This window comes from Sinohyriopsis cumingii, chromosome 8 (assembly GCF_028554795.1).
Source record: "Sinohyriopsis cumingii isolate HCF-2022 chromosome 8, ASM2855479v2, whole genome shotgun sequence".
In the NCBI taxonomy this organism is placed as follows: domain Eukaryota; kingdom Metazoa; phylum Mollusca; class Bivalvia; order Unionida; family Unionidae; genus Sinohyriopsis; species Sinohyriopsis cumingii.
In genome coordinates, this window is record NC_142968.1 from 23,570,873 (window position 1) to 23,597,366 (window position 26,494).

The following is a 26,494-nucleotide window of genomic DNA, read 5'->3' on the forward strand; positions in this document are numbered from 1 at the left end:
ATAAAAACACCCCTGAAGTTTTTTATCGCTAACGCGTCGGCGGCGTCTCTTAAATCAAAATTAGACATAGGAGTCATTAAACGGTTCCCGGTAGTCTTAGACCCTTTCCCGAGTACCATGAATACGGGGTTCCCGGTAGTCTTAGACCCTTTCCGGCCACGGATCGTTTTTTTTTATAGCCTTTCCCGGTTGCCTTCTTCAATGCCATCCCCGCCGCGGTACCAACGGCTCCTAACGCCGCCGCCTTAGCCACTGCTGGTGCTGCCGCGGCAATCAACGCTGGAATCGCAGCTAACAGCGGAAATATCCCACCGGTCTTTTCCATGTTTTTAATCGCTGCGGCCGAAAAATCTATTTGAATACCCTTTTTATTCTTCATCGCATCATTGAAATGTTTTATTTGACGCGCCGTCAACGATATCTTATGATTACCACCTGCCATCTGTGACGGCTTCAGCGTTATTGTGGTTCCGCATTGTTTAGCCGACTTTGATCGTAATTTCTTGACTTGACCATCAGTCAACTCTACACTGACAACACTATACGACATTTTATTGTAAACGCGTTTGTGTTTTCAATTACATGTTTTCCACTGGCGCATCAATGATTCTCATTCGTCCACCAACACCTTCTAGCAGCATTGATTTATCGCTGAGAATGACAGCAACCGCTCTATAATCAGCACCACCCGGGGCTATACGAGCTCGGAAGTGTATATCAACGACGGATTGTCTCGTTAAATCAAGATGTTCCAACGAAAAATAATAAATCGGATACAGTTTTTTAAAATCAAGTTGTGATATTTGCAAACCAGTGTCGACGTTTTGATCACGACCCATATATGACAGCAATCGATGGTACACATGTGCGACATGGTTGTCGCCGTAATTAAGCTGTATATCCTCGGATGGTTCCTGTTGTCCGTTTATTCTCAGCGAAACCTCCCTGACTCCTAATTGATCAAATATCATATGGCTGCGTTCTTGATTACCCAATCGATCCCTATTCTGTAGCGCTATAAATATATGACGTGGGGCTGAAACACCCTGTTTTGATGCCAAGTGCCATGTAAATGTATCAGCGACATTATCCTCTTTAGCATCAGTTGTTACCGCTAGCCAACTCAACAACGATTTTCCCCCTTGTTCCATAAATGATAACAATCGTGCTTCCGTGGTAACTGATGGAGTCAACACCGGCATCCACAATGCCATTTTAGTTAAAACGACTTTACCGTTATCGACGCCAGCAGCACGCCATATTGCATTGTTATCATCGCCCCATTGCGTTAGCGCGATTGTATGCTTAGCCCCATAGATAACTTTTCTGACATTTCTGCAAAATCCGAATATGTGATGGAGTGGAATCGCGCATGAAAACTGTCGGCGTTGTCCTTGCAACATCCCTACTCGTGCTGCGAATCCCATATTGTAATTATCGTTAATACTTTTTATAACAGTGAAATCAGCGCCTGGTCTTGCTCTGCGATCTGGATTGGCTGCTTCAGCTTGATTAGCAACTGAAGTATCTTGTGGTGTCAGCACGTTAATGTACTGAAGATGATCAGCGTTATTAGTGATGTCCTTTGCGAAAATCATAGATGGGCCCGCCGATCTTGTATAATCATCCGAGTATCTCGCTAACCCAATTATCGTTGTTGCAACATCAACCTCGCGTTCTATTGATTCAATTTCTCGCCCGTCAATAAGATATCTGGCGCTCTCAAATAACGCCATGATACCGTTGTTGACGAAGCCAACTCGAACACGATCGTCATTTGCGTATGGTGTATTAGCGGCAACATTTGTCACGAGTTCTCCCTCAATTTCGATAAACGCTTCACACGGCAAAAAGTATTTACTGGTATCTTGGACTTAGAAGTTCAATTCGCGATCGTAGGTCGGCTTGTGGTGGTTGATAGGAATAAAATTGATAATCACGGACAGAATCATCCCTGCGCACTGGGGCGTCCATATCAAACGCGGGATCAGCGGTTCGCGCAAACATTTTATTATTTATCATGTCGGTGTTTTCAATTGAAATCCATCAACGTCGTTTTCGTCGTAAATTCTTTGAATTCTGTTTAAGGCCACTTCCCGCTATCGCGTTCATGAGCGCGTTGGTTGCCGCATCGGCGGATGACTGAGCCGCCAACAACTCTAGTTTTTCTTCCACGGCGTTATTTATTACTTTACTGACATTCGCAGGCATCACTGTCGTTGATGGCATCACCGGTGGTTTCTGTTTTCTTTTTCTCACCAATGACATTAGTTTGTCCTTTGCTGCAGAAAACGCCTTTCCGGCAACATCTCCAATAGCACTAATTCCCTTATCACAAATAACATCAATAGCCTTCATTCCTAATTGTTTGGCTAACGGTGCTACTTTTGGAGCCATTCTTGTAAATAACCCCGCAATGGTATTACCGAGACCATCTCCATAGTACGCGCGGTAAACAGGCAATCGCGAGTTTACCACGTAGACGAGTACTGGTTTATCATGGTTGTAATGTATGATCATCTTTATTATAAAAACACTAGTTTTCCAATTAATCATCCACGAGCTCGTCTATGAGCGTTTGATATGCATTAATGTCCATGATACCGCCTGCAAATAACCGCTTGCAAATATCAGCGGCCTCATTGATTATTTCCGGAGAGTTATTTCCGGCTCGTTTTCCTCCGATTAGTACTTCCAGCCGTGATATATCACTGAGAACACTATCAGGACAAGCGTTTTCAACCACACCGCTGTATCCTTCTCCTTTTTTTGGTTTTGCGCTTTTAACCCTATCGAGGAATGCTTTGTAATTGGGGCCACCACCACGTGGTATCGCATTCTCATGTATACTCGCTAAATACACCATTCTTACCCAATCCTTTAACTCCTTTACATTTTCCTCGTAACCGCTATTGATATGCTTCTTATCTCGTGTGCTCTTAGCAAAATTTGTGACAGTAAAATTAACTAATTCTTCCTCGCTGTCGAAGCCTCTAATTTTATCTATTGTGCCCTTTTTGAGTACATTACGGGGTATATTCTCCCCTTTCTCTTTTTTTTCCTGTATTTCTTCCGGTATTTCTTCCGGTATTTCTTCTTCTGGTTCTCTTGCAGTAGCACCTAGTTCTTCTTCGTCGGCCATTGTAACATAAGGTTCTTGTGGGTCCATTATAGTGAGTGGTGGTGGCCTCCGTGTTGTAGCAACCGCTATTTCCGCAGGAGGTGTTTCTAAAGACCTTTTTGTTTGTTCGGTCTGAGCCGCTATCTTTTCAAGTACGCCAAGCAGTGGCGCCTTTTTCTTTCTTTCTTCGTCAGGAATATCCCCGTATATCGCTGTTTTCACGTCTTTGGTTGCACTCGTTATCGGAGCAAAGAGTTGTTCACTTCCAACAGTAAAATCAGTTTGTAGTTGCTGCCGCGTTTGAAGTTGTTCTCGGACCCTGTCTCGTAACGGTATGAACTTTTTAAGCGCCGCTAGCCGCTCTCTGGCTAGCCGAGTAGTAAGTGATTCACCTACCATTATTGCAATTGCTTCGCAATTTCTAATTTCCCGCCGAGTGTGGCGGGGGGGATATGTATACCATCGGGGGGCTCCACGGAGTTTTCGTCTATAATCCTTCTAATGTTTTTGATCTTACTAGAAATCTCCCGGCGTTGTTCATAAACACGTCCAAGTTTTTTTCGTATTATTTCAACGGCAGTGAATAGTCCAATGAATGCATTTACGTCATTGTGGTACAAGTTTTCATTAATCGTATGTTGTAATCGTTTTATAAAAAAGTACTCGCGGGCCAGGGTAAAACGCCCCCGTTTCGATTGTTCGTTAATAATCTCATAATCGGATAATATTTTTTCGCTGTTGAGACCATCAGATAATTCAATTCCTTGATTTTTTAATTTTGAAATCTCGGCTAATATATTATTAATGTCTTCGATATTCATATTCTTATAAAACATCTTATTTTTAAATTAAAAAAAATTATTTTACAAAATGAACCCCGCGCAGTGTGTTATTTATTACTATTGATAGTATTTAAACATAAAAGAGGTATTACAGACAATTCGTCATGGTGACCTTATTTGTGTACGAAAATCGAATTCTGTGTCCGGTCCTTTTTGAGATCGCTGTTTGATATACTCGTTCTGCTACTTTTCGTATTGAGGCGATACAAATGTCAAAGTATCTACTGGCTTCATTCATTGGCTGAAAAGTTTTTTCTTCGTGAGTTGTTGTATCAAACGATTTGACGCTCTTTGCTTTTTTTGCATGCTTCCCTGTTTTACCTTTTTTGACATTCTGACTTTGAGTAATGGACTGTAGGTTTATAAGAGAATTATTTAGACGATCAGAATCAATGTGATCAATAACGAAACCATTCTCGATTGGCCCCTTAAACGTTTCATATACCACCCTGTGAACAAAATACTTCTTCTTTCCGGCACCAAATGTCAAATACCCCTGATTATTTATGGTACCAACCGGCTTCTAAAGTCTGCGGTTTCTAACAACGCCGTCGCGAGATGCCTCGTAATTAACGAGCACAGGATGCGGCTGAAATTCTTGGTCCATTTGTATAATAATACTACTTGTCTAATTCATTATTTGGTTTAATTATAAATCTCTCAATGTAGTCTTGAGGAGTTTTGATGATTTTGTCCTTGACGGAGTCAGCGGTGGGGTCAATGACGGCGTTTTTTATTCGTTTATCGTAATAACGTTTTAACTCCCTGTATCGCTTTCCGCCACAATTGATACACAACTGCGATTTTCCTCTTACACCAACGTGGCAAACCAAGCACGGGAGGGGGCCAAGAGAACCATTACGAACGCTTTGTAAATGATACCCGCAGAATTCACCTCTACATGATTTATTGCACGGGGTTGTAGACCCAATCATCAACCATTTGCAGTGATTCATTATACTATATTCTTTCATTTAAATACTTGTTTTAATTATATGGATGAGTTCAAGAGATTAGCAGCAATTAAGCCCTGGAAAAATATTGGGTTTAATCTCGACAGAGTCCTCAAGGACGCACCAAAAGCGTTAATAAATGATAGAACCCTGTTAAATAAAATACGCGATTGTATCAATGAATTCAAGCGTGATGGTGCATCTCATAGTTGGTCAACATTTCGAATTGATGGCGTTGTTGATGCTACCATGAACGACAACCGCGCAGCAACGATAATATCACAACTTGACGGTAAAAAGTATTTCTTCAGAGTAAAATTCATTGTCCGGGTGGAATCAGGTAATTGGATCATACGTGATAAATTTGAACCAGTTCTCAGTGACAAGAAAACAGTCATTGTTAGCCGCGACTCCAAGCCGGGCTGTTAACCGGAATTGACAGACCATACTATGAACGAGCGTATCCTGAAACAGCAGTTGTTTATGGAATATACCCGTTAAATAAGAAACCTGATATCGGAAAACTAGCGCCGATGAAACAGTCAGCGGGGATAAATTGTGTAGCAGAACGAGTAATAGAGCATTTTACAAATGCGCGTCGAGGAAACAAATTGACTGATTTACGACGTAGCAAAATCAACCAGTGGGAGGAGACAGTGCACGAGCGTGGAGCAACCATCAGCGACATAGCGAGATTAGAAACGTCGTTGAGATTTCCAATAACCGTTACAACGATAACCGGTGAAGTATTATACGAATCGAAGTATAAATCAAATGGAGCCCCAATCAAAATTATTGATCATAACGAACACGCATGGACGCCCGCGATCACAGTGTTTCCACGGGATAGAACAGTAAAGTATATCCCGGGGGGATTCCTGGGAGAGGATGGTTTTCTCGCGGAGAGGAAACTATTTGATGCTATTGCTTGTTTGTGTAAAAACGACCCTGTATCAGTGTGGTTACTTCGCAGCGCTGAAAACGATGCGGATACCCTTGATCAGTTTGTAAGACCAAACGGTGAATTATATCGCACTGAGGCGTTTCACAACAAGATGAAAAAAACCGCCATAGAATTTGGAGAGCATGATGAACAACTGCTAACAAATTGTTTTACGATTCCATCGGTTGCGGCTCATGTTGCAGCAAGGAAAAATGCGTGGAGTCCAACACGCAAGGAATTTCTACCAGATGTACAATCCAGTTGTTTGGAATACTATCACGGTGGACTATGGAACACTGAATACAACCGCGACGCTATGATTTCCGTTGATATGGTTGCCTGTTATCCAGCGAGTTTTCTCGGGTATGGATCCGCTGCTGGGTACTTTAAACGATTTGGACACCCCAGACATGAAATGACTCGTGTTGCTATTAATGGACCACTCCCTGATTTTGATTTAACCGGATTCGCTCGCATAGTATCATTTGAATTCGCGGCAGGACTTCATCGCTGTTGCTATATTTGGATCGGTAGACACATGTCTGAAAAGAAGTGGTTGCCAATAGCGCTGCTACGGTATATGATTGATCGTAAAATGCTAGTTTCGTTGATTGTCAGTGACGCGATTATATCATACCGGGCGCAGACTGAAGTCTGGTTACCAGAACCGGAGCGTCTAGATAGTATAATTGACGAATCCAGAAAACAGATTGATGCTGACGAGGAATATATCGTCGAATGGTCCAAAAAAATATTCAACCAACGAAACCGCGAGGCAAAAGATCTCGGTAGAAAAATAATTGGTAAGTTCACACAAGGTGGAAAAAACTGCGATTACAAACGATATTGCTCACGGCTGATTATAGATGACGCAGAATATGATTTCGTAATCAAGGACGCAGTGGCGAAAAATAAATACGTGAACTGCAAAACAGCTTTCTTGTCCAATGGAACAAAGTTGGGTACAGTTGTTACTTACAGCGATGGAGACAGCCCGGCATATCCACATTTGAGGGCGTCTATGCTGGGTTACGCCGCTATCAATTTATTCTCGATGATAAATAGATTTCCCGACACCGCGGTTAGAGTAGCCATTGATTCATTTTACATAGACGTAAAGTATAAGGGAAACATAGCCGAGTTTACTAGTCCGGACGAGAGTTGGGGTACATGGAGAATTAAAAAAGAAATACGACGCGATTATTCCCCGTCAGCAGATGCCACCGTTGAGAACAACTACTTACGCGGTGATAAATTGTCAGAATGGTCTAATGCACCACCGTGTTCTGATCCAGTTTGTGGACATAAAACAGTTTATTTAAGCGGCTGTGGCGGGTCAGGAAAGACGACTCGGGCAATTGAATTATTTCGAACGCGGGCAAGTATAATCGTGCTTACACCGACCCATAGACTAGCGCGAGAGATAAAAGAACAAAATGTTGACGCCGTTACTTATCACAGCTTTTTTCGATACAGCGGCGGTGAGTGGACTCCTGATCGAATGGGTGAAAAATTTATTCCTGGGGTTATCATCTGGGATGAGATATGTACTGTTTCATTAGATGTTTTACAAATGTTTCTTGATTGGTTGCTGCTCGCGAATACAGCGGTGATAATGTGTGGCGACCATGGCCAACCACCACCATTTGTCGGCGAGGGTCCACATGATTGGTTAAAGGGTTTTGTGGACTATTATGAAGAAACCGATACTGATTACCGAGCACTTGATGAACAACTGCGCGAGGTTAAAAAATTAATCAGATTACAGCCGGATAGAATTCAATGTGAAATAATTCGCGAGGTGATTCCGGAAACTCCAGTGAATGAATTTTGGGAAACATGGAGACCAAACGATTTGATTGTAGCGAGTAGAAAGATAGTCAGAGACACACTTCAGCGGAAGTTGTTTACGTTGCATAAGGAAAAGTTTCCAACGCGCCCAGTGCCGTTATGCTATAGACCCTCGGACACACGGCGGCAGAACATTGAAGTTGAAATCCCGGCCCCGACAGCGTCAGGGACAAAAAAACAAATTCTCGTGCTGAATGATATCGTGCTCGTTGATATCAGCGTCGTCGAGGACGCGCTACGTGCTGATAAATCCCCGTGGACGCTAGGATACGCAACGACAATACATTCCTCGCAGGGACTAGCCATCACGGACACAATTGTTTGGATGGTTGATAATCGCATCGAATGGTCAAATCTAGTCTATCTTGCAGTGTCCAGAGTACGGAGGATAAATCAGCTTCGAAGAATTGTTATTGACGGAGTCACCGACGGAGTCACTGACGGAGTCATCGATGCAAGCGTCATTGATAGAAAACTCTCAGGTTACCGCCAACAGGATAAAAAAAAACAGCGGCGTTTTGATATTGATGCCGAATTAATAATTGCGTTACGACAACAACAGAATAATCACTGCGCAAGTTGTAATTGTGTAATGTTGTTGTTGTTGTGGGGTTTAACGCCATTTTTCAGCACGATAGGCTATACATGGCGGCCAGTATTAATGGTGGAGGAAGAACCCGGAAAACCCCGGAAAGAACCACCGACCCACGAGAAGCTTCTGGCAAGCTTTCTCACATGCCCACATTGGCTGAATCTTAGACTCGAACCGCCGCAGACAGAGGTGAGATGGCAGTGATCCGTAATGAAGAGCGCGTTAGACCACTCGGCCACTCGGGGCCCCAATTGTGTAATGCGCTGGCGTTATTCGGATAAAGACGCTCGCCAATTTACCATGGACAGGATCGATAACAGTCTCGGTCATGTCAAAAACAATGTGAGGTTGACCTGTCTTGAGTGCAATAGATGCAACGGCGCTAGTTAAGACCACGCGGGGGCAATTGAGTATCGTCAGGTATCACTTGTAGTTGCTCGCGTGTAAACCCCCGCTGTGGGGCAGTTGGATCCAGTCTATAGATCGGTGGTCTACCAGTTGATCGTGTTATCGTTGATATGTTATGTGTGGTAACACTCCAGATTGGATCAGTAGCTCTTTTTTTACCGCCTTCAGGCTCTCCTGGTTCATACAGATATCTAACAGTGATATCGCCGAGAATCGGCCTGGAAACGCTATTTATTTTTGATCTTCCGGGTATATACTTTTTTTTAATCGCGTCGCTGGGCTTCATGTTGATTGCTCGGGTAATCTCGTTATTTAACGCAGCAATTACGCCTGGCAACCTTTTGACCCATTCACGAAATCGTTTTTCTTGGATGAATTCCTTCGCGTACTGATATCCAAATAACCGTTCAGCAAGAGTCCGATTGAATCGTTCAACAATTGCCTGATCACGATGTAGCGCAGTATGACCTCGTCGTACCGCGACGCTATGATGTTTCAGCGTTGATAGAACAGCGCCGCGAAATTCACTACTGGGATCAACTTGTAATAGATTTGGCCAGCGCAGAGGGCCTCTTCGATAAATCCGCTCAAACGCATCGGCTACTTCAGTTGCTGACTTTGTTTTTAACGGTTCCGCTTGTTTGTATCGACTCGCAACATCAACTACAGTTAGCGCGTATTTGTAACCGTTGTCATGCGGCAGAAATAGTATATCAGCCTGATGAACTTCATTAGGTACGCTGACATCAAAGCGCGAGAAGTTGATTTGTTTAGGCGGTGGTAGATAGATTTGCCATATAGCCTGTTTGGATAACCAATTAGCCGCAGTGGCCCTCGTTACTTGCAAGCTTACCAATTGCGGCCTTCCCCTTCCAGTATCCTCTCGGAGAATAATAGATGGATTCCATGTTGTTATAAACGCTAGCGTTTTCAATTACCAGCGCGAGAAGCTCCGCTTCCAATCATTAATTTACCTTTCATAGCTGATTTTACCAACCATGAGGCCAATTTTTCTTTGACGGATTTATCAGGAATAGCATTTAACGCGTGAATTAATTTTACATCCGCGATATGACGCTGTTGCAGATCGCTACTTTTGTAGTAAGCAACATCATGAGCATGACACGCCTTATCGATAGCGTTTATTGGATACTCACCGGGTTTGGGCTGATTTTGATCATCGAGTCTGATATCTAATCGTGTTCCGGGGCCACAGTAGCTATATCCTGGGAGGTGTTTTTCTCCTGGATACTTTGCCCACAGTGTTCCGGGGAGTTTTGATAACTTGGCTGCAATATCACCTCCTCGCTTTTTTTTAAAACATCCCCGGGTCTAATAGAAATAAATCTAAATTTCTTTGTACCGCATTGTACACACTTACCAGTAAGTGCTGATCTGTTATTTCTTGTTGTAACGGTTGTCATATCATTTGTGCCAGTACGCACTCTACACTTCACACAATATAGATCCATAATTTATGTATAGAGATATGAATATAATTGACTTTTCAGCGACTAAAACAAGAGAACCAGTTAAGCATGTTGCAGCGTTACCAAACTCGATCCGGATGATTATCATCGGACCATCTGGATCCGGCAAGACGCAATTGTTACTTAATTTAATAATGAGATGGATGAAGTGGGATAAGTTGTATTTAATCGCCCCTAGCGTAGATGATCAACGATGCTACGAGGTGTTGAAAGATTTTAACGAGAATGCATCAGCGATCACTGAAAAAAATGTTATTGAGTTTATTACAGATATCAGTGATGCACCAGGTATCGATGATATTGATAGCGACGTTAACAATCTAGTCGTGTACGATGATGTTATGTTAGACAATCAAAAAAACCCAGCTAGGATATTTTCCAGAGGCAGGCATAAAAACACTGACGTGATATATGTCACTCAACGATACACTCAGATTCCAAAAGTAATCAGAGACAGCTGTAATATTCTTGCTGTGTTCAATATTTGGCAGACATGGTGCGGCGGTGACATGGACTTTAATGTTTTCGAAACTTTTTTAGTCATGCTCAGTCGACCCCACATGGATTTGTAACGATAAATTTACATGATCCTCGGACACGATATCGTATTGGACTTGACCAAATATTCGGTTAAATTGTAAGTAGCCACTTAGCAGCAGGGAGGGCGATGATATCGACGCGGTCGTCGTGCTTTTTTACCGGACGCTGACGACGCTGGGATCGGCGCGCAGAAGGTATTAATTAAACTAAATGACGTTAGATTCGCCCCCCCCCCGACGACGACGTCGTTTTTTTTTTACCGGGCGCTGACGACACCGGATCCGCTGAGTGCAGAAAGTATTAATTAAACCAAATGACGATTGGACAAAATGTCGGATTCGCCCGCCCTGCTGCTACTTGATCTATGTCAAACAGAGGTAAGGATTAAAGACCTAAACAGTTTACTTAATCTATGTCAAATAGAGGTAAGGATTAAAGATCTAAACAGTTTACTTGATCTATGTCAAACAGAGGTAAGGATTAAAGATCTAAACAGTTTACTTGATCTATGTCAAACAGAGGTAAGGATTAAAGATCTAAACAGTTTACTTGATCTATGTCAAACAGAGGTAAGGATTAAAGATCAAAACAGTTTACTTAATCTATGTCAAACTTAGGTAAGGATTAAAGATCTAAACAGTTTACTTGACAGGAAGATCTCTGTCATAGAGTTGAGGATCAAAGATCTAAAAAGTTTTCTTTGACATGAAGATCAATGTCAGAGTTACAGATTAGAGATCTAAACAGATTACTTGATGGGAAGAGTGTGTTACATTGATTTAAGACAGGAAATTATGTAAGTTCAGTGTCAGTAGGAGTTTTGTGAGTATCTGAAAGCTGGGAGATTATATAAATAAGTTATTTTTAGGATGGAAAATTGTATAGGAAAGATGAATCTGAGAAGCACGTTATTTCAGGGTGATATTTAGGGAAAAGAAAGTGTGTAGGGATGACCTTTTTGAAAGATAGGAGCAATACAAAGAATATTATGAAAGAGACAAGAAGCATGAGATTGTGAATGAAGACTTGAAACATTTTCTGCTATACATATACATGTCATAGGACATTGTACATGGAGGATTTATGTGAGACTGGATTTTATGCTAACAAGATCTAAAAGGGATGGAAGAAAATGTTAGTAAATATATTTGAGACAAGGGATAATATAGAAAAGATATCCATGCTGCAAGAGATTGTAGTTGGTAGATGTATATGTGAAATGGTTGTGATTTATATTGTGATGTGTTAGAGTTTGTGTTACCAACTTTTATTACATCTGCACCATAAAGATCAAATTAAACTACTATTTTATTATGAACTTTAGGTACTCCACAGATGAAGGGGAAACATGGAATACATACAACTTTACTGACACTCCTATCACGGTGTATGGGTTACTTACTGAGCCAGGGGAGAGAACTCCAGTGTTCTTCCTGTTTGGCTCTAACTCTTTACTTCACTCTTGGAAAGTAGTCTCCATCAATATGACCAATGTGTTCTGTGAGTATATGCCACTTATTCTTTCCTGGAACTTTAATTATTGATGGTGAGACATAGGTATAGGTTTTGTCTCACCTGCATAAACATTTTTGTGTTTGTTTTTATAATGTTTTCATAATTTAAATTATTTTCTGTTAATTAATGATATTTTGAAGCATACCTCAGCACTGCTTCAGTCACATATGTCAGATAATCAAATGTGTTTCCTTTTTCCTTTTTGTAACCTGGACATAAGTCCAATATGAGCTTCTGGCATTGTCCATTATTTTTCTCACCTGTGTAAACATAATGAGACAGGAATCTCTTTTCTAATTCCATCATATAATATCATTGTCATCACTATTAAAGTTTGAAAGTTAGATATGAAAGTAGAGGGTATATATCATTACAGCAATCTGGACATCTGCCTTTTCCATCACATGTTAATCAATATAAGCAGTAGACTGAGTCTACTGTATGGTCATTGAGTGTTATTTTCAATATTTATCATTTTGTAAGGACCTGTTCAATGCAGATCTAGTTGGATGTTTATCTACATTTACCTTTGAGTCACTTACTGAGAGTTAATGTCATTTGACTCAGAATGAGAATATTTTGATGGATTAATTGGTGGATACAGGTAAGACAATGGTTTCTTAAGAGTAATTATTTATGCAGTTTGTGTTATCTGTTGTCAGCCATGCTTTTATAAGAGTGGTTTATGTAAAAGTGACATTGCATCTTACTTTCCTTTGCTTTTATCTTTCTTTCATTTGAGGTTATGCTGATGGACTGTGTGTGTGTGTGTGTGTATTTGTCTCTGTCTGACACCTCTTTCTCTCTACATGCACACACACACACACACACAGACACACACACACACTTCATATGTGTCTAATTTTACTTGGATAAGAATTCTTGTTTACTGGGTTTGACATTAGAGGTGTTGTTGTTCTTGTTCAGTGTTTCCTACGGTTATTGGTCAAGAAGGATTTTGTCTTTGAATCTGCACAGAATGTCAGGTGTCTGCCTAGTCTTGACCAAAGTTGACAAAATTATCCTTGTGTAAGGGCCTTTCAGTTCTTGTACTACTAAAGTATCCTTGTGTAAGGGCCTTTCAGTTCTTGTACTACTAAATTATCCTTGTGTAAGGGCCTTTCAGTTCTTGTACTACTAAAGTATCCTTGTGTAAGGGCCTTTCAGTTCTTGTACTACTAAATTATCCTTATGTAAGGGCCTTTCAGTTCTTGTACTACTAAATTATCCTTGTGTAAGGGCCTTTCAGTTCTTGTACTACTAAAGTATCCTTGTGTAAGGGCCTTTCAGTTCTTGCACTACTGAAGTATCCTTGTGTAAGGGCCTTTCAGTTCTTGTACTACTAAAGTATCCTTGTGTAATTGCCTTTCAATTCTTGTACTGCTAAAGTATCCATGTATAAGGGCCTTTCAGTTCTTGTACTACTAAAGTATCCATGTATAAGGGCCTTTCAGTTCTTGCACTACTAAAGTATCCTTGTGTAAGGGCCTTTCAGTTCTTGTACTACTAATCTGACATCAGAGTGATTCCTCTTTAATAGAATGTTATCTATTATAAAACATTAAAGAGCCTTTTACATTGTTTTCTAAAAAAAAACATTTCAACCCAACAGGCTACTTTCTATAGCATTGTGGTAGAATTTTAACATATATTCTTGTCCGTCATTTTAGTAACAAAATAAAAAAATATTAAAATAATATGTGAATTACATACTACATAAATATTTAATTCTGTCTACAGGATACCTACATATGTTACCTGGTGTATCTTATGTGCACATTTTAAAGACATTATGTAAAATCAATAATATAAATGGGGACAGAATTTGATTGTTTGGGTTTCAACCAGTGACATAACCAGTTGCCCCACTGGCAAAAATAAATTCTTGGGTTCTACCAATAAATAAAATATTTGGTTCAAAGGAATGGGGTGGGTGGGGTGCTGTCATTGGATTGTTGCTTAGGTGGTTTGCTATGCAGTTGGAATAAACCAATGATTTTGTGGGGGCTTAGTTTCCTGGATTTTCCTTATACTTGCAAGGAATGATTATGAAGCTAAGACAATTCATAGCACCTTCTTTGAAAATTTGTGCCATTCTTTGACATGGTCACTTTTGACCTTGGGGCCAAGGTTATATATTTTACAGCATTATTCAATTCATTTATCATTGGCTTGCCATGCAGTCCCTAACCTTCTTGTTTTGAATTGGAGGAGGGAATTCCCCTTCCCCTCCCTCCAACCACCACTACCACCACCAAAGTTCAGTTTAGAATAGACCAAAGTTTGTAACTTTTGTAAACACCAATTAGTGAAACTTCTTTCGATTCAGATTATGTGTGCCAGGATTCAGACTATAAAAGGTGGTTTCTGATGGATAACACAATACTCCACGGCTGCTTAATGGGTCGTAAGCTGATTGTAGAGAGGAGAATTCCACGTACTAATTGCTACAATGGACCGTCATATTCTCGTGAAACATCCCTTGAGAACTGCAGTTGCACAAGAGAGGATTTTGAGTGGTGAGTATGAGTCATCATTGTTTTTGTCTCACATTTGATACATAGACGTATGCATTACTAAGTAGTGAGACATAGGTTTTACTAAATGGTGAGACACAGGTTTTACTAATGGTGAGACAGAGTATTACTGTATTGTAAGACATAGATTTTACTAAATCATGAGACATAATCTTTTCTAAATACTGAGACCGGGTATTACTAAATGTTGAGACATGGTTAAAACATAATGGTGAGATACAAGTATTACTGAATGGTGAGATATAGAGCGAGTACTGATCAACAGCAACAACCATTTTGACTTCAGTTAAAATTTCAGGTAAATTTTAGGTGGTAACTGGTCAATCAGTTTTGGAGGTAGTTCAGTAAAGAGGATAAGAAACAAGGCTTTTCCTTCACAGGTCTCCCAACAGGTGCCTTTGACGTCTAATTCCTTCCACTCACAGACAGCCCACTTGTGAGTGCCAGACTCCTAGACTGATGCAGTGTCATCAGAACTGTTGCTGTGAGTGCACCAGTCCAGTAGTTGTCTGGCCTTTGCTTTGGCTGTGCGATTGTGCAGTGAGATTGCTATTAAAGGCTACAGCTCTCTGATCTATGACACTTTCAGGCATAATGGCAGAGAGGACCCACCTAACCTGCTTACAACTTAACTTAAATCTTTCAAAATCACTCATTCTGTTTCTGAAATTAAATATCTTTCATGGGTTTTGATATGGCTCAGCTTGGAACAGTTCAAACCCTTAGGTGCTTACACTTACAGATCACCCACATCTCATTTATATCCATAAGAGGTCAAGCCTTGGCATTGCTAATGTGGATATGTGAGATAGCTTTCCAGTTGCTTACAGTGCATCAGTGCTTCTTCCCAGATTCTTCTTGCACCACTATATACTGGCTGCCATGTACTTAAACCCACAAACTTTACAGTTAAGCCCTTGGCCAGAACCTCACTGAAGCTTCTATAATACAAGATATTCTTCATGTTAACTTTAGCATTTGTGTGAAGGGTGAATGATTTTCGTGGCATTTCTGTGACCGAGACTGTCTTCTGATGTGATCAGTGATCATAATGATGCAACCTAGCTTAGTTTGTAGTTAAGAATAGATTGCCTTCAGTGAGACTCAAAGAGTTTTCTTATCATGTCTTCAGTCAATATGTTGAGAGGTGCAATGTTGAAAGACACTGTCCACATTCATTATGTTGAGAGGTGCAATGCTGAAAGACACTGTCCACATTCATTATGTTGAGAGGTGCAATGTTGAAAGACACTGTCCACATTCATTATGTTGAGAGGTGCAATGTTGAAAGACACTGTCCACATTCATTATGTTGAGAGGTGCAATGTTGAAAGACACTGTCCACATTCATTATGTTGAGAGGTACAATGTTGAAAGACACTGTCCACATTCATTATGTTGAGAGGTGCAATGTTGAAAGACACTGTCCACATTCATTATGTTGAGAGGTGCAATGTTGAAAGACACTGTCCACATTCATTATGTTGAGAGGTACAATGCTAAAAGGCACTGTCCACATTCATTATGTTGAGAGGTGCAATGTTGAAAGACACTGTCCACATTCATTATGTTGAGAGGTGCAATGCTGAAAGACACTGTCCACATTCATTATGTTGAGAGGTGCAATGTTGAAAGACACTGTCCACATTCATTATGTTGAGAGGTGCAATGCTGAAAGACACTGTCCACATTCATTATGTTGAGAGGTGCAGTGTTGATACACACTGTCCATGCTCTTAAGCATTACTTGCATTGGAGAGAGAAAAACAAAGGAACACAACAGTGTTTCTTGTGAATACCTTGCAAGAGGATATAACCCCTCAAACCGTAGCATCATGGCAGAAATTGATCTTCACCAGTGATGTACCCCTTTTCCCCATTGTCTCCTCTTTTGCATATCAGTATAAGTGTAATTTCAGGTTTGGGATATAATACTTACTTGTTTATTCTCTTTCAGTGACTATGGATTCATGCCAGAAAATGCCAGCTTTTCCTTTAGCTCCCTGAGATGTGTACCTGATCATATGATAGAAAATATCAACGGCCAACCTAATCCCTGTCCTGTTGGAACATTTTACCCATTCAGTAGAGGGTAAGCTTACTCTGATTTGCTGTCACATAACTTACCACTGAATTATGTGACAACAGATCTGGGTATGTGTAGTTTACAATTAGATCCAACTTGTATGCCAGTATATATGGTACATACTAATGCTTGTAGCATCTATTATTTCATGGAACATTTGGCTTCTGCACCATCATGACAAGTTTCACATAATTTTAACAATGTGTACATTGTGTAAGGAAGCACATTGTCCGATGAGACATACCATGTATCATCATCAGTTAATTGAGCAGAAGGTTATAGAAATAAAAATCTAATTATGGATGAAGCCAGGTTCAGCATCTTGACAGTATCTGAGATACACTCACTGATCTTCTATCCATAATATAAGGTTTAGGGTCAAAGTCAATGTCAGAGAAATTTTACTGCATTTTTCTTGTGAAAATGTTAATTAAAACATATAAGAAAATATTCTTTTTTTAAGAAACTGGATTTGTTAATTCAGAAACTGTCAATTCCTGGAGATGATTTCAGTATCAAACAATTGTTAAAGATAAATGGAGTGAACACAAATAATTTATTGTGAACTCCTACAGATTCTTTTTCAGTCAGTACAGCACTACTGGCAGAGTTATATAGCTTTACTCTTGTCCTTTTGTACATATGTCCATCTGGTCAAATTTTGAATTTAGTTTAGTGTAGCAGAGCATGCTTGGAACATATTTCTACTCAAGGAATTGTCCTTGATGTCAGCATATGTATTTTCAGTGGCATTGTCTTTGATATCGACATCTGTATTTCCATTGGCATTGACTTTTGTGTCAGCATCTGTATTTCTGTTGGCATCATTTTTGTGTCAGCATCTGTATTTCCACTGGCATTGTCTTTGATATCTACATCTGTATTTCCATTGGCATTGTCTTTAATATCAACATCTGAATTTCCGTTGGCATTGTCTTTGATATCAACAGCTGTATTTCCATTGGCATTGTCTTTTGTGTCAGCAGATACAGATGTACTATAATCCAATACAAAATATAAATGTTTGATAATTATGCAGATGTACTATAATCCAATACAAAATATAAATGTTTGGTAATTATGCAGATGTACTAGATTCCAATACAAAATATAAATGTTTGTTAATTATACAGATGTACTATAATCCAATACAAAATATAAATGTTTGGTAATTATACAGATGTACTATAATGCAATACAAAATATAAATATTTTACTTAATTATACAGATGTACTATAATCCAATACGAAATATAAATGTTTGGTAATTATGCAGATGTACTAGAATCCAACACAAAATATAAATGTTTGGTAATTATAGAGATGTACTATAATCCAATACAAAATATAAATGTTTGGTAATTATGCAGATGTACTAGAATCCAACACAAAATATAAATGTTTGGTAATTATACAGATGCACTAAAATCCAATACAGTATATAAATGTTTGGTAATTATGCAGATGTACTAGTTTCCAATACAAAATATGTTTGGTAATTATACAGATGTACTATAATCCAATACAAAATATAAATATTTTACTTAATTATACAGATGTGCTATAATCCAATACAATATATAAATGTTTGGTAATTATACAGATGTACTATAATCCAATACAAAATATAAATATTTTACTTAATTATACAGATGTACTATAATCCAGTACAAAATATAAATTTGGTAATTATACAGATGTACTATAATCCAATACAATATATAAATGTTTGGTAATTATGCAGATGTACTATAATCCAATACAAAATATAAATGTTTGGTAATTGTACAGATGTACTATAATCCAATACAAAATATAAATGTTTGGTAATTATGCAGATGTACTATAATCCGATACAATATATAAATGTTTGGATAATTATACAGATGTACTATAATCCAATACAAAATATAAATATTTTATTTAATTATACAGATGTACTATAATCCAATACAAAATATAAATGTTTGGTAATTATACAGATGTACTCTAATCCAATACAATATATAAATGTTTGGTAATTATGGAGATGTACTATATTCCAATACAATATATAAATGCATGTTAATTATACAGATGTACTATAATCCAATACAATATATATATATGTCTGGTAATTATACAGATGTACTATAATCCAATACAAAATATAAATGTTTGGTAATTATGCAGATGTACTATAATCCAATGCAAAATATAAATGTTTGGTAATTATACAGATGTACTATAATCCAATACAATGTATATATGTCTGGTAATTATACAGATGTACTATAATCCAATACAAAATATAAATGTTTGGTAATTATACAGATGTACTAGAATCCAATACAAAATATAAATATTTTAGTAATTATACAGATGTACTAATGATGATTGTAATAATTTCATAGATATTTCTTGGTCTTTCAGATACAGGAAAGTATCAGGAGATACATGTGAGGGTGGAGATGAACGTCTTTATGCCCCACTGATGTATTCATGCAGGGCACCAGGTAGCTTACTCACAAACTTAATCTTTAACAATTTATTACCAGAAATTTAAGTTTATTTTAATCCTTGTTAATGGTCATTGAGATCACTAGCTCAGTCGTTTAATTTTGAGGAAGGTTAATTTTCACATAAATTTAGATGTTCAATAAGATGTGAGTAGACCAAGTTGAAATGGTGCAAATGACTAATATCAGATGCAGCTGTGATGTCAAAATGAAAGCATAAAATTCACATATATTCACCAAGTGTTCAAAAATGCTATATTTCAAAGGTACATCCATCCATACTCAACACTTAGTAAATGGGTGACAATTTCCAGCCAGTACTGGATATTTTGACCAGTAGATATAGATTGTTTACACCATTTCAACCTTGGCATTAAATCTTACACCATACAATTAATTGAAGTATCCCAACTTTTAGATGAAAAGTGAACACACCACCACTGTGATAATATAGGGTCTGGATAAGGTAGTTGTAGAGAAATCACACCACTTGGGAGCCACAGTTTTCTCTGTGGTGGCATGACTGACTTGCATGCCACAAAGGTCATGAGTTTGAATCCTGCCCAGATCAAACCACGCCCATTGCTGTGGTGTGTTATTTGGAAGTCCATATATATGCATATCAGTTAAACCCATTCATCTATCCATCCATTGAATAATTAGTGTGATAAAGTTGTGTTTATGGTCAGGTTCTCAAATACAGTCAGCCACAGAATCATGTTACTAGGTATGTGGCTACATTATGATGTGTACAGATGGCCACAGAATCATGTCATATGGTTACATCTTGATGTGTACAGATGGCCACAGAATCATGTCATGTGGTTTCATCTTGATGTGTACAGATGGCCACAGAATCATGTTGGTATGTGGCTACATTTTGATGTTTACAACATCAATTTAGCAAAAACACTGGTGATTGGCTTGAAATGCAGGCCATGGACAGCTTCTTGTTATAAGCTGTATGTCTGGCTTTTTGTGTCTCAAAGACTTTCTTATACTAACTTGTACAGCTTGACTGGAGTGATATAGTGAGGCTAGATAGTGCAACTTTGACAGGAGTGACATAGTGAGCCTTGGTAGTACATCTTGACAAGAGTGATTTTGGTAGTGAGAAGAGGTTGTACAGCTTTACAGGAGTGACATAGTGAGCCTAGGTAGTACAGCTCGAGAAGAGTGATTTTGGTAGTGAGAGTAGGTTGTACAGCTTGACAGCAGTGACATAGTGAGCCTAGGTAGAACAGCTTGACAAGGGTGACATAGTGAGCCTAGGTAGTACATCTTGACAAGAGTGATTTTGATAGTGAGAGTAGGTAGTGCAGATTGACAGCAGTAACATAGTGAGCCTAGGTAGTACATTTTGACGAGTGAATTTGGTAGTGAGATTTGGTTGAACAGCTTTACAAGAGTGAGCCTAGGTAGTACAGCTTGAGAAGAGTGATTTTGGTAGTGAGAGTAGGTTGTACAGCTTGACAGCAGTGACATAGTAAACCTAGGTAGTACAGCTTGACAAGGGTGACATAGTGAGCCTAGGTAGTACAGCTTGACAAGAGTGACAGTGAGCATAGGTAGTACAGCTTGAGAAGAGTGATGTTGGTAGTGAAAGTAGGTTGCACTGTTTGACAGGAGTGACATAGTGAGCCTAGGTAATACAGCTTGACAAGGGTGACATAGTGAGCCTGGGTAGTACATCTTGACAAGAATGATTTTGATAGTGAGAGTAGGTTGTACAGCTTGACAGCAGTGACACAGTGAGCCTAGGTAGTACAGCTTGACAAGAGTGACATAGTGAGCATAGGTGGTACAGCTTGAGAAGAGTGATGTTGGTAGTGAAAGTAGGTTGTACAGCTTGACAGGAGTGACATAGTGAGCCTAGGTAGTACAGCTTGACAAGGGTGACATAGTGAGCGTAGGTAGTACATCTTGACAAGAGTGATTTTGATAGTGAGAATAGGTAGTGCAGCTTGACAGCAGTAACATAGTGAGCCTAGGTAGTACATTTTGACGAGTGATTTTGGTAGTGAGATTTGGTTGTACAGCTTTACAAGAGTGACATAGTGAGCCTAGGTAGTACAGCTTGACAAGAGTGACATAGTGAGCCTAGGTAGTACAGCTTGACAAGAGTGACATAGTGAGCATAGGTAGTACAGCTTGAGAAGAGTGATGTTGGTAGTGAAAGTAGGCTGTACTGCTTGACAGGAGTGACATAGTGAGCCTAGGTAGTACAGCTTGACAAGGGTGACATAGTGAGCCTAGGTAGTACATCTTGACAAGAGTGATTTTGATAGTGAGAGTAGGTAGTGCAGCTTGACAGGAGTGACATAGTGAGCCTAAGTAGTACAGCTTGAGAAGAGTGATTTTGGTAGTGAGAGTAGGTTGTACAGCTTGACGACAGTGACATAGTGAGCCTAGGTAGTAAGCTTGACAAGAGTGATTTTGATAGTGAGAGTAGATTGTACAGCTTGACAGGAGTGACAAAGTGAGCCTAGGTAGTACATCTTGACAAGAGTGATTTTGATAGTGAGAGTAGGTTGTACTGCTTCACAAGAGTGACATAGTGAGCCTAGGTAGTCCATCTTGACAAGAGTGATTTGGTAGTGAGAGTAGGTTGTATTGCTTCACAAGAGTGACATAGTGAGCCTAGGTAGTACATCTTGACAAGAGTGATTTGGTAGTGAGAGTAGGTTGTACTGCTTCACAAGAGTGATCTGGTAGTGAGATTTGGTTGTACAGTTTACAAACGGGACCTGTTCATACAGCTTTACAAGAGTGACCTGTTTTTACAGCTTTACAAAGTTACGTGGTAGTGAGACATGGTTGTAAAGCTTGAGAAGAGTGACTTGGTAGTGAAAGTTGGTTGTTCAGATTCAGAAGAGTTATCTGGTTGTGAGACTTAGTTGTATAGTTTGACTAGAATTATCTGGTAGTTAGACTTGATTTTTTGGCTTGACAAGAATTATCTGGTGGTGAGACTTGATTGTATGGATTGACAAGAATTATCTGGTAGTGAGACTTGATTCTATGGCTTGACAAGAATTATCTGGTAGTGAGACTTGGTTGTATTGCTTGACAAGAATTATCTGGTAGTGAGACCTGATTGTACAGGTTGACAAAAATTATCTGGTAGTGAGACTTGGTTGTATGGCTTGACAAGAATTATCTGGTAGTGAGACTTGGTTGTATTGCTTGACAAGAATTATCTGGTAGTGAGACCTGATTGTACAGGTTGACAAGAATTATCTGGTGATGAGACTTAGTTTTATGGCTTGACAAGAATTATCTGGTAGTGAGGCTTGGTTATATGGCTTGACAAGAATTATTTGGTAGTGAGGCTTGGTTATATGGCTTGATGTGTTGATATATCCTGATGTGAATAAAATTACTAGTCTATACCAACCAATAATGCAAGTTGTATTCATTGAGTACATTGGATCATTACGAAAACTCCACTTGAAGATTCAACCACAGTGTTACATTGGTCAACTAGGATAAGTAGCTAGAACTTCTTTCTTAATCCTTACAATAAATAATAAAACTATTAATTTACTCTAATGTCCTAGCATTATTATAGGCAATTAGTGTTAACCTTGTCTGTCTGTCCATCTGTACAGCCATCTGGTTTTTTTATTAGGTCAGTTCGCAGGTATTGATGGTCACAGAGTTACGCTAGGTGCATCATGGTGAGAAGAACAACACCCTGCCAAAGTTTGGTCACAGTTACTTATATTTCATTTCTCAGTGACATAGGTATATTTTGCATTTAGTTGTGTTTATCAAACATTATGATGTGGGCTGTTGAGTAGCATAAGCTGATGTGTAGATGATTATGGTGAGAATATCACCATTTCACCAAAAGCAGGATACTGGTGGTTTATTCATATTCCGTCAGAAGATTAAAGCATACAGCATGTTTTCTTCTTCCCCCCCACCCTCTCCAGACATTTTGCACAAACAGTGCATTTTTCTTGAATATCTGCCAACTATATTTGTTTTCTCCCAAGGACTTGACTGTGAGTTCTGATCATGAATGCCTGCATTTACTTTATTGTATGTCACAACATTTTTGGAGGGAGAGATCTTAAATTAATTTACGCTTTAAGAATAATAATTACATCTAAAAAAAATTACTTGTTACATTATTTTCCAGAGATGCAAGAGTTCATTCTGTACTCAACGAGAAGAGAGATCCATCGTTATATTTTAGGTGATGGAAGAGATGACACCCTAGTGGATGAAAGTGACATTGGTGATGTTGTTGCCATTGACTTTGATTACCTGGATAACTGCATATTTTGGGGAGACAATAGTTACAAAGAAATCAGGGTTAGTTCATTTGAGATAAATCTCCCATTGTTTGATGTCAGTATGAGACATATATGAGACTGTGCTTGGTATAACTTTATTCAAAAACATTAATGAATGATAAATAAATAAAATTACGAGTGTTAATAGATAAAAATTTAGGAAATGTGTGAATAATTAGGTCACTCATCCATCCTACCACCAATGTGCGACATTTTGGTTTTGTACTGTCCATATGCCCATCATACATCTTGTAAGCAAAATACTTTAGCTGAAGCATCTGACATTTAGATAACTTGCATAGGTTCTAAGACCTGATTAGGTTCAGGTGAATCTGACCTTAATTTTCAGTTGTTTCTTTTTTGGATATTTGAACTTTTGGGTCTTATTTGCCACAAAATTTGTATGCACATTTAGCAAAAATTAGTTGAGGTGGACAACTAAAATTGGGTATACATTTTTATGAATAGGTTGATGACCAGATTATTTTTTCAGTCTGTTATAGCAATTTTGCATTTCATTTTTACTAATTTTAAACACTTAGTCATATTTCGACATAAACGTCATAAGCATGTTTAAGCAAAATGGTAGACAAATTAAATTTTGTATATATATTTCTAATAAGTATTTAACTTGATTAGATTTTCAGGGTATTATTGCATTTTTTTAATTATTATTTTTGTTTCTTCTTGGCTGGAGGTGAGGGGATAAGCTGGGTGAAAATATCTTGTAGTATCATTACTAAGCAAAATGAAAGTAGACAAATGAAATGCTTCTTTATATTGTTATGTAGACAATCTGATTAGATTTTCAGATCATTACATTAACTTTTAAAAATTTGTAAATTTTTAGGATGTGGACATTTTTTACTAAAGCACAATTTAGCACAATTAAGCAAAAAATGCTTGAGATGAATGAAGTTTGGTAAACATATTTGTATTTATTATACCATATTTACTGTATGTTTCGAATGGCAAAAAATAATTACTTTTTGGGTCGTCCAAAAAACTTAGTATAGTCCTTAATTTGGTGTCCAAAAACCAACAGGAAAATATAATTGGCCCCTCCCCCCCATTACAAAGTTGTTAGCTCATTTGATGATGTGCTGCTGTGAACTAAAACGTATTTTTCTAACATTATGAGAAATGTTGATTAAATAAAGACAAAAGTTTAAAATAGTCTGATATAAAATAGTCTCATATATGCACGTGAATATTGACAACTTTAATTTGTGTAGTACAATCCATAATGCATTGAATATTGTAAATATGTATGAAAAATCCATGAATTCGAGTATAGGTTGCATGTTAGAAAATTCATGTATCAATCGCATCCCGTTAGAAAACAAATAACATATATAAAAGTTGGTAGTCCATGTTTCATCTATAGTCCATTATCAACAAACTGTGTGTTGCTAATTAACTTGAACGATATTCATTGTTGCCAGTAGCACATGGTTGTATTGTTGTTGTTTACATGGTACATGTACATTTACTTAACTTAGCCTAGGTTTTGGTATGAATGATTAAAATTAGCAAGGATAGTTGAGGCTACAAAGTGGATGTGGCTGTTCTTCGGGAAACAAAAACATGAACAAAATAAAAATTTTCACCAGTATCTTATTGGCTAGATATGTAGTTTCAAAGGATTGTTAATTTAATTTACATTTTTTCTGCTTTTGGTAGCCTTTGTAAGCGTAAAGTTACTTTTTTCCTGCAAAATAGAAACATTCATGGCACAATAAATGTGTTGCAGTCACTTTGGAAAATGCAACAATTGAAAAGATTCCATTTCTTTTATTCAAGTTTGATGCTGATTTTCTTTGATGAAGGGTTCATTGTTTTTATTGAAGATTGTAGCCGTCTTGCTTTGATGAAAGGTGCTAAGTTACTGAAGTCGCCACCAAAAGGCCAACTTTGGAGGACCAAACAAATGTCCACTTGTTGTTGCATTGGCAACATCAAATAATTGTAGAACAAAGTACGTGTTTGAACTGGCATCCTGTCAACATAAATGATCAGAAAACAAAGGAATTGTTCAATTTGAGACATATATTTATTCCATTTTTTTTTCTTCTTTTCTCAACATCAACATAATGAAACATTTAGTTGTTTATATTTGCAAGTAATGGTGATGTGTTTGTTGTGGTTCTTTCTTCTTGTTTTTCCTCTTTCTTAACCTAGCCATTGGTAGTTCCAAAATGAGCAGAGCTGATTCAAAACAATTGGCTTGTTAAAGATTGTTTTGACCACTCCGGTGGCCTTGCAGTTAGAGCATCTGCTTCGAAAGTGGAAGGCTGTGAGTTTGATCCCTGGCTGAGTCATACCAAAGACTTACAAAAATGGTACTAACAGCTGCCTCACTAGGCACTCAGCATTAAGAGGTTAGTGTTATGACTGGTTGGCCTGGTGTTAGGATAATGTGACTGGGTGGTGGGACATGATGCTACATGTCTGCGGCATGATGCCCCAGAGCTAGACATCACTATAAACTGCCACACTGCAGACATTGTAGCGATATGACTGCAAAAATTGTTAAAGCTACGTTAAAAATCCTAATTACACACACACACTTACACACAGACACACACGCAAAGATTGTTTTGATGCATTTTGGAGATTTCAGAGTTACTACGTGATAATTGTTAAGAAAAAAAATGGTGGGATTTCTTTGACATGTATGTTTGGAAATAAAAGGTAGCCACAGGGATAATGGCTTTGTTTTGCTTTATGATGCTAGTCAGTTTATTTATCAATGCTAACTCACTGATGCATTGTTTAATGAGAAAATGCAGGGTTCATGGTTTCTAAACAAAA

At 38.4% G+C, this 26,494-nt stretch overlaps 1 protein-coding gene across 2 annotated transcripts in view; it reads left to right on the forward strand.

Moving 5' to 3' along the window:
• LOC149793145 (sortilin-related receptor-like) overlaps positions 1–26,494 on the forward strand; it is a 241,847-nt gene that overhangs the window by 51,949 nt on the left and 163,404 nt on the right. For both annotated transcript variants that reach the window (XM_089967067.1, XM_089967068.1), the window contains 5 exons: positions 12,065–12,240; positions 14,585–14,774; positions 16,750–16,884; positions 19,291–19,373; positions 23,524–23,699. In XM_089967067.1, coding sequence (XP_089823193.1) covers positions 12,065–12,240; positions 14,585–14,774; positions 16,750–16,884; positions 19,291–19,373; positions 23,524–23,699 — 760 coding nt within the window. The remainder of the gene's footprint in view (positions 1–12,064; positions 12,241–14,584; positions 14,775–16,749; positions 16,885–19,290; positions 19,374–23,523; positions 23,700–26,494) is intronic.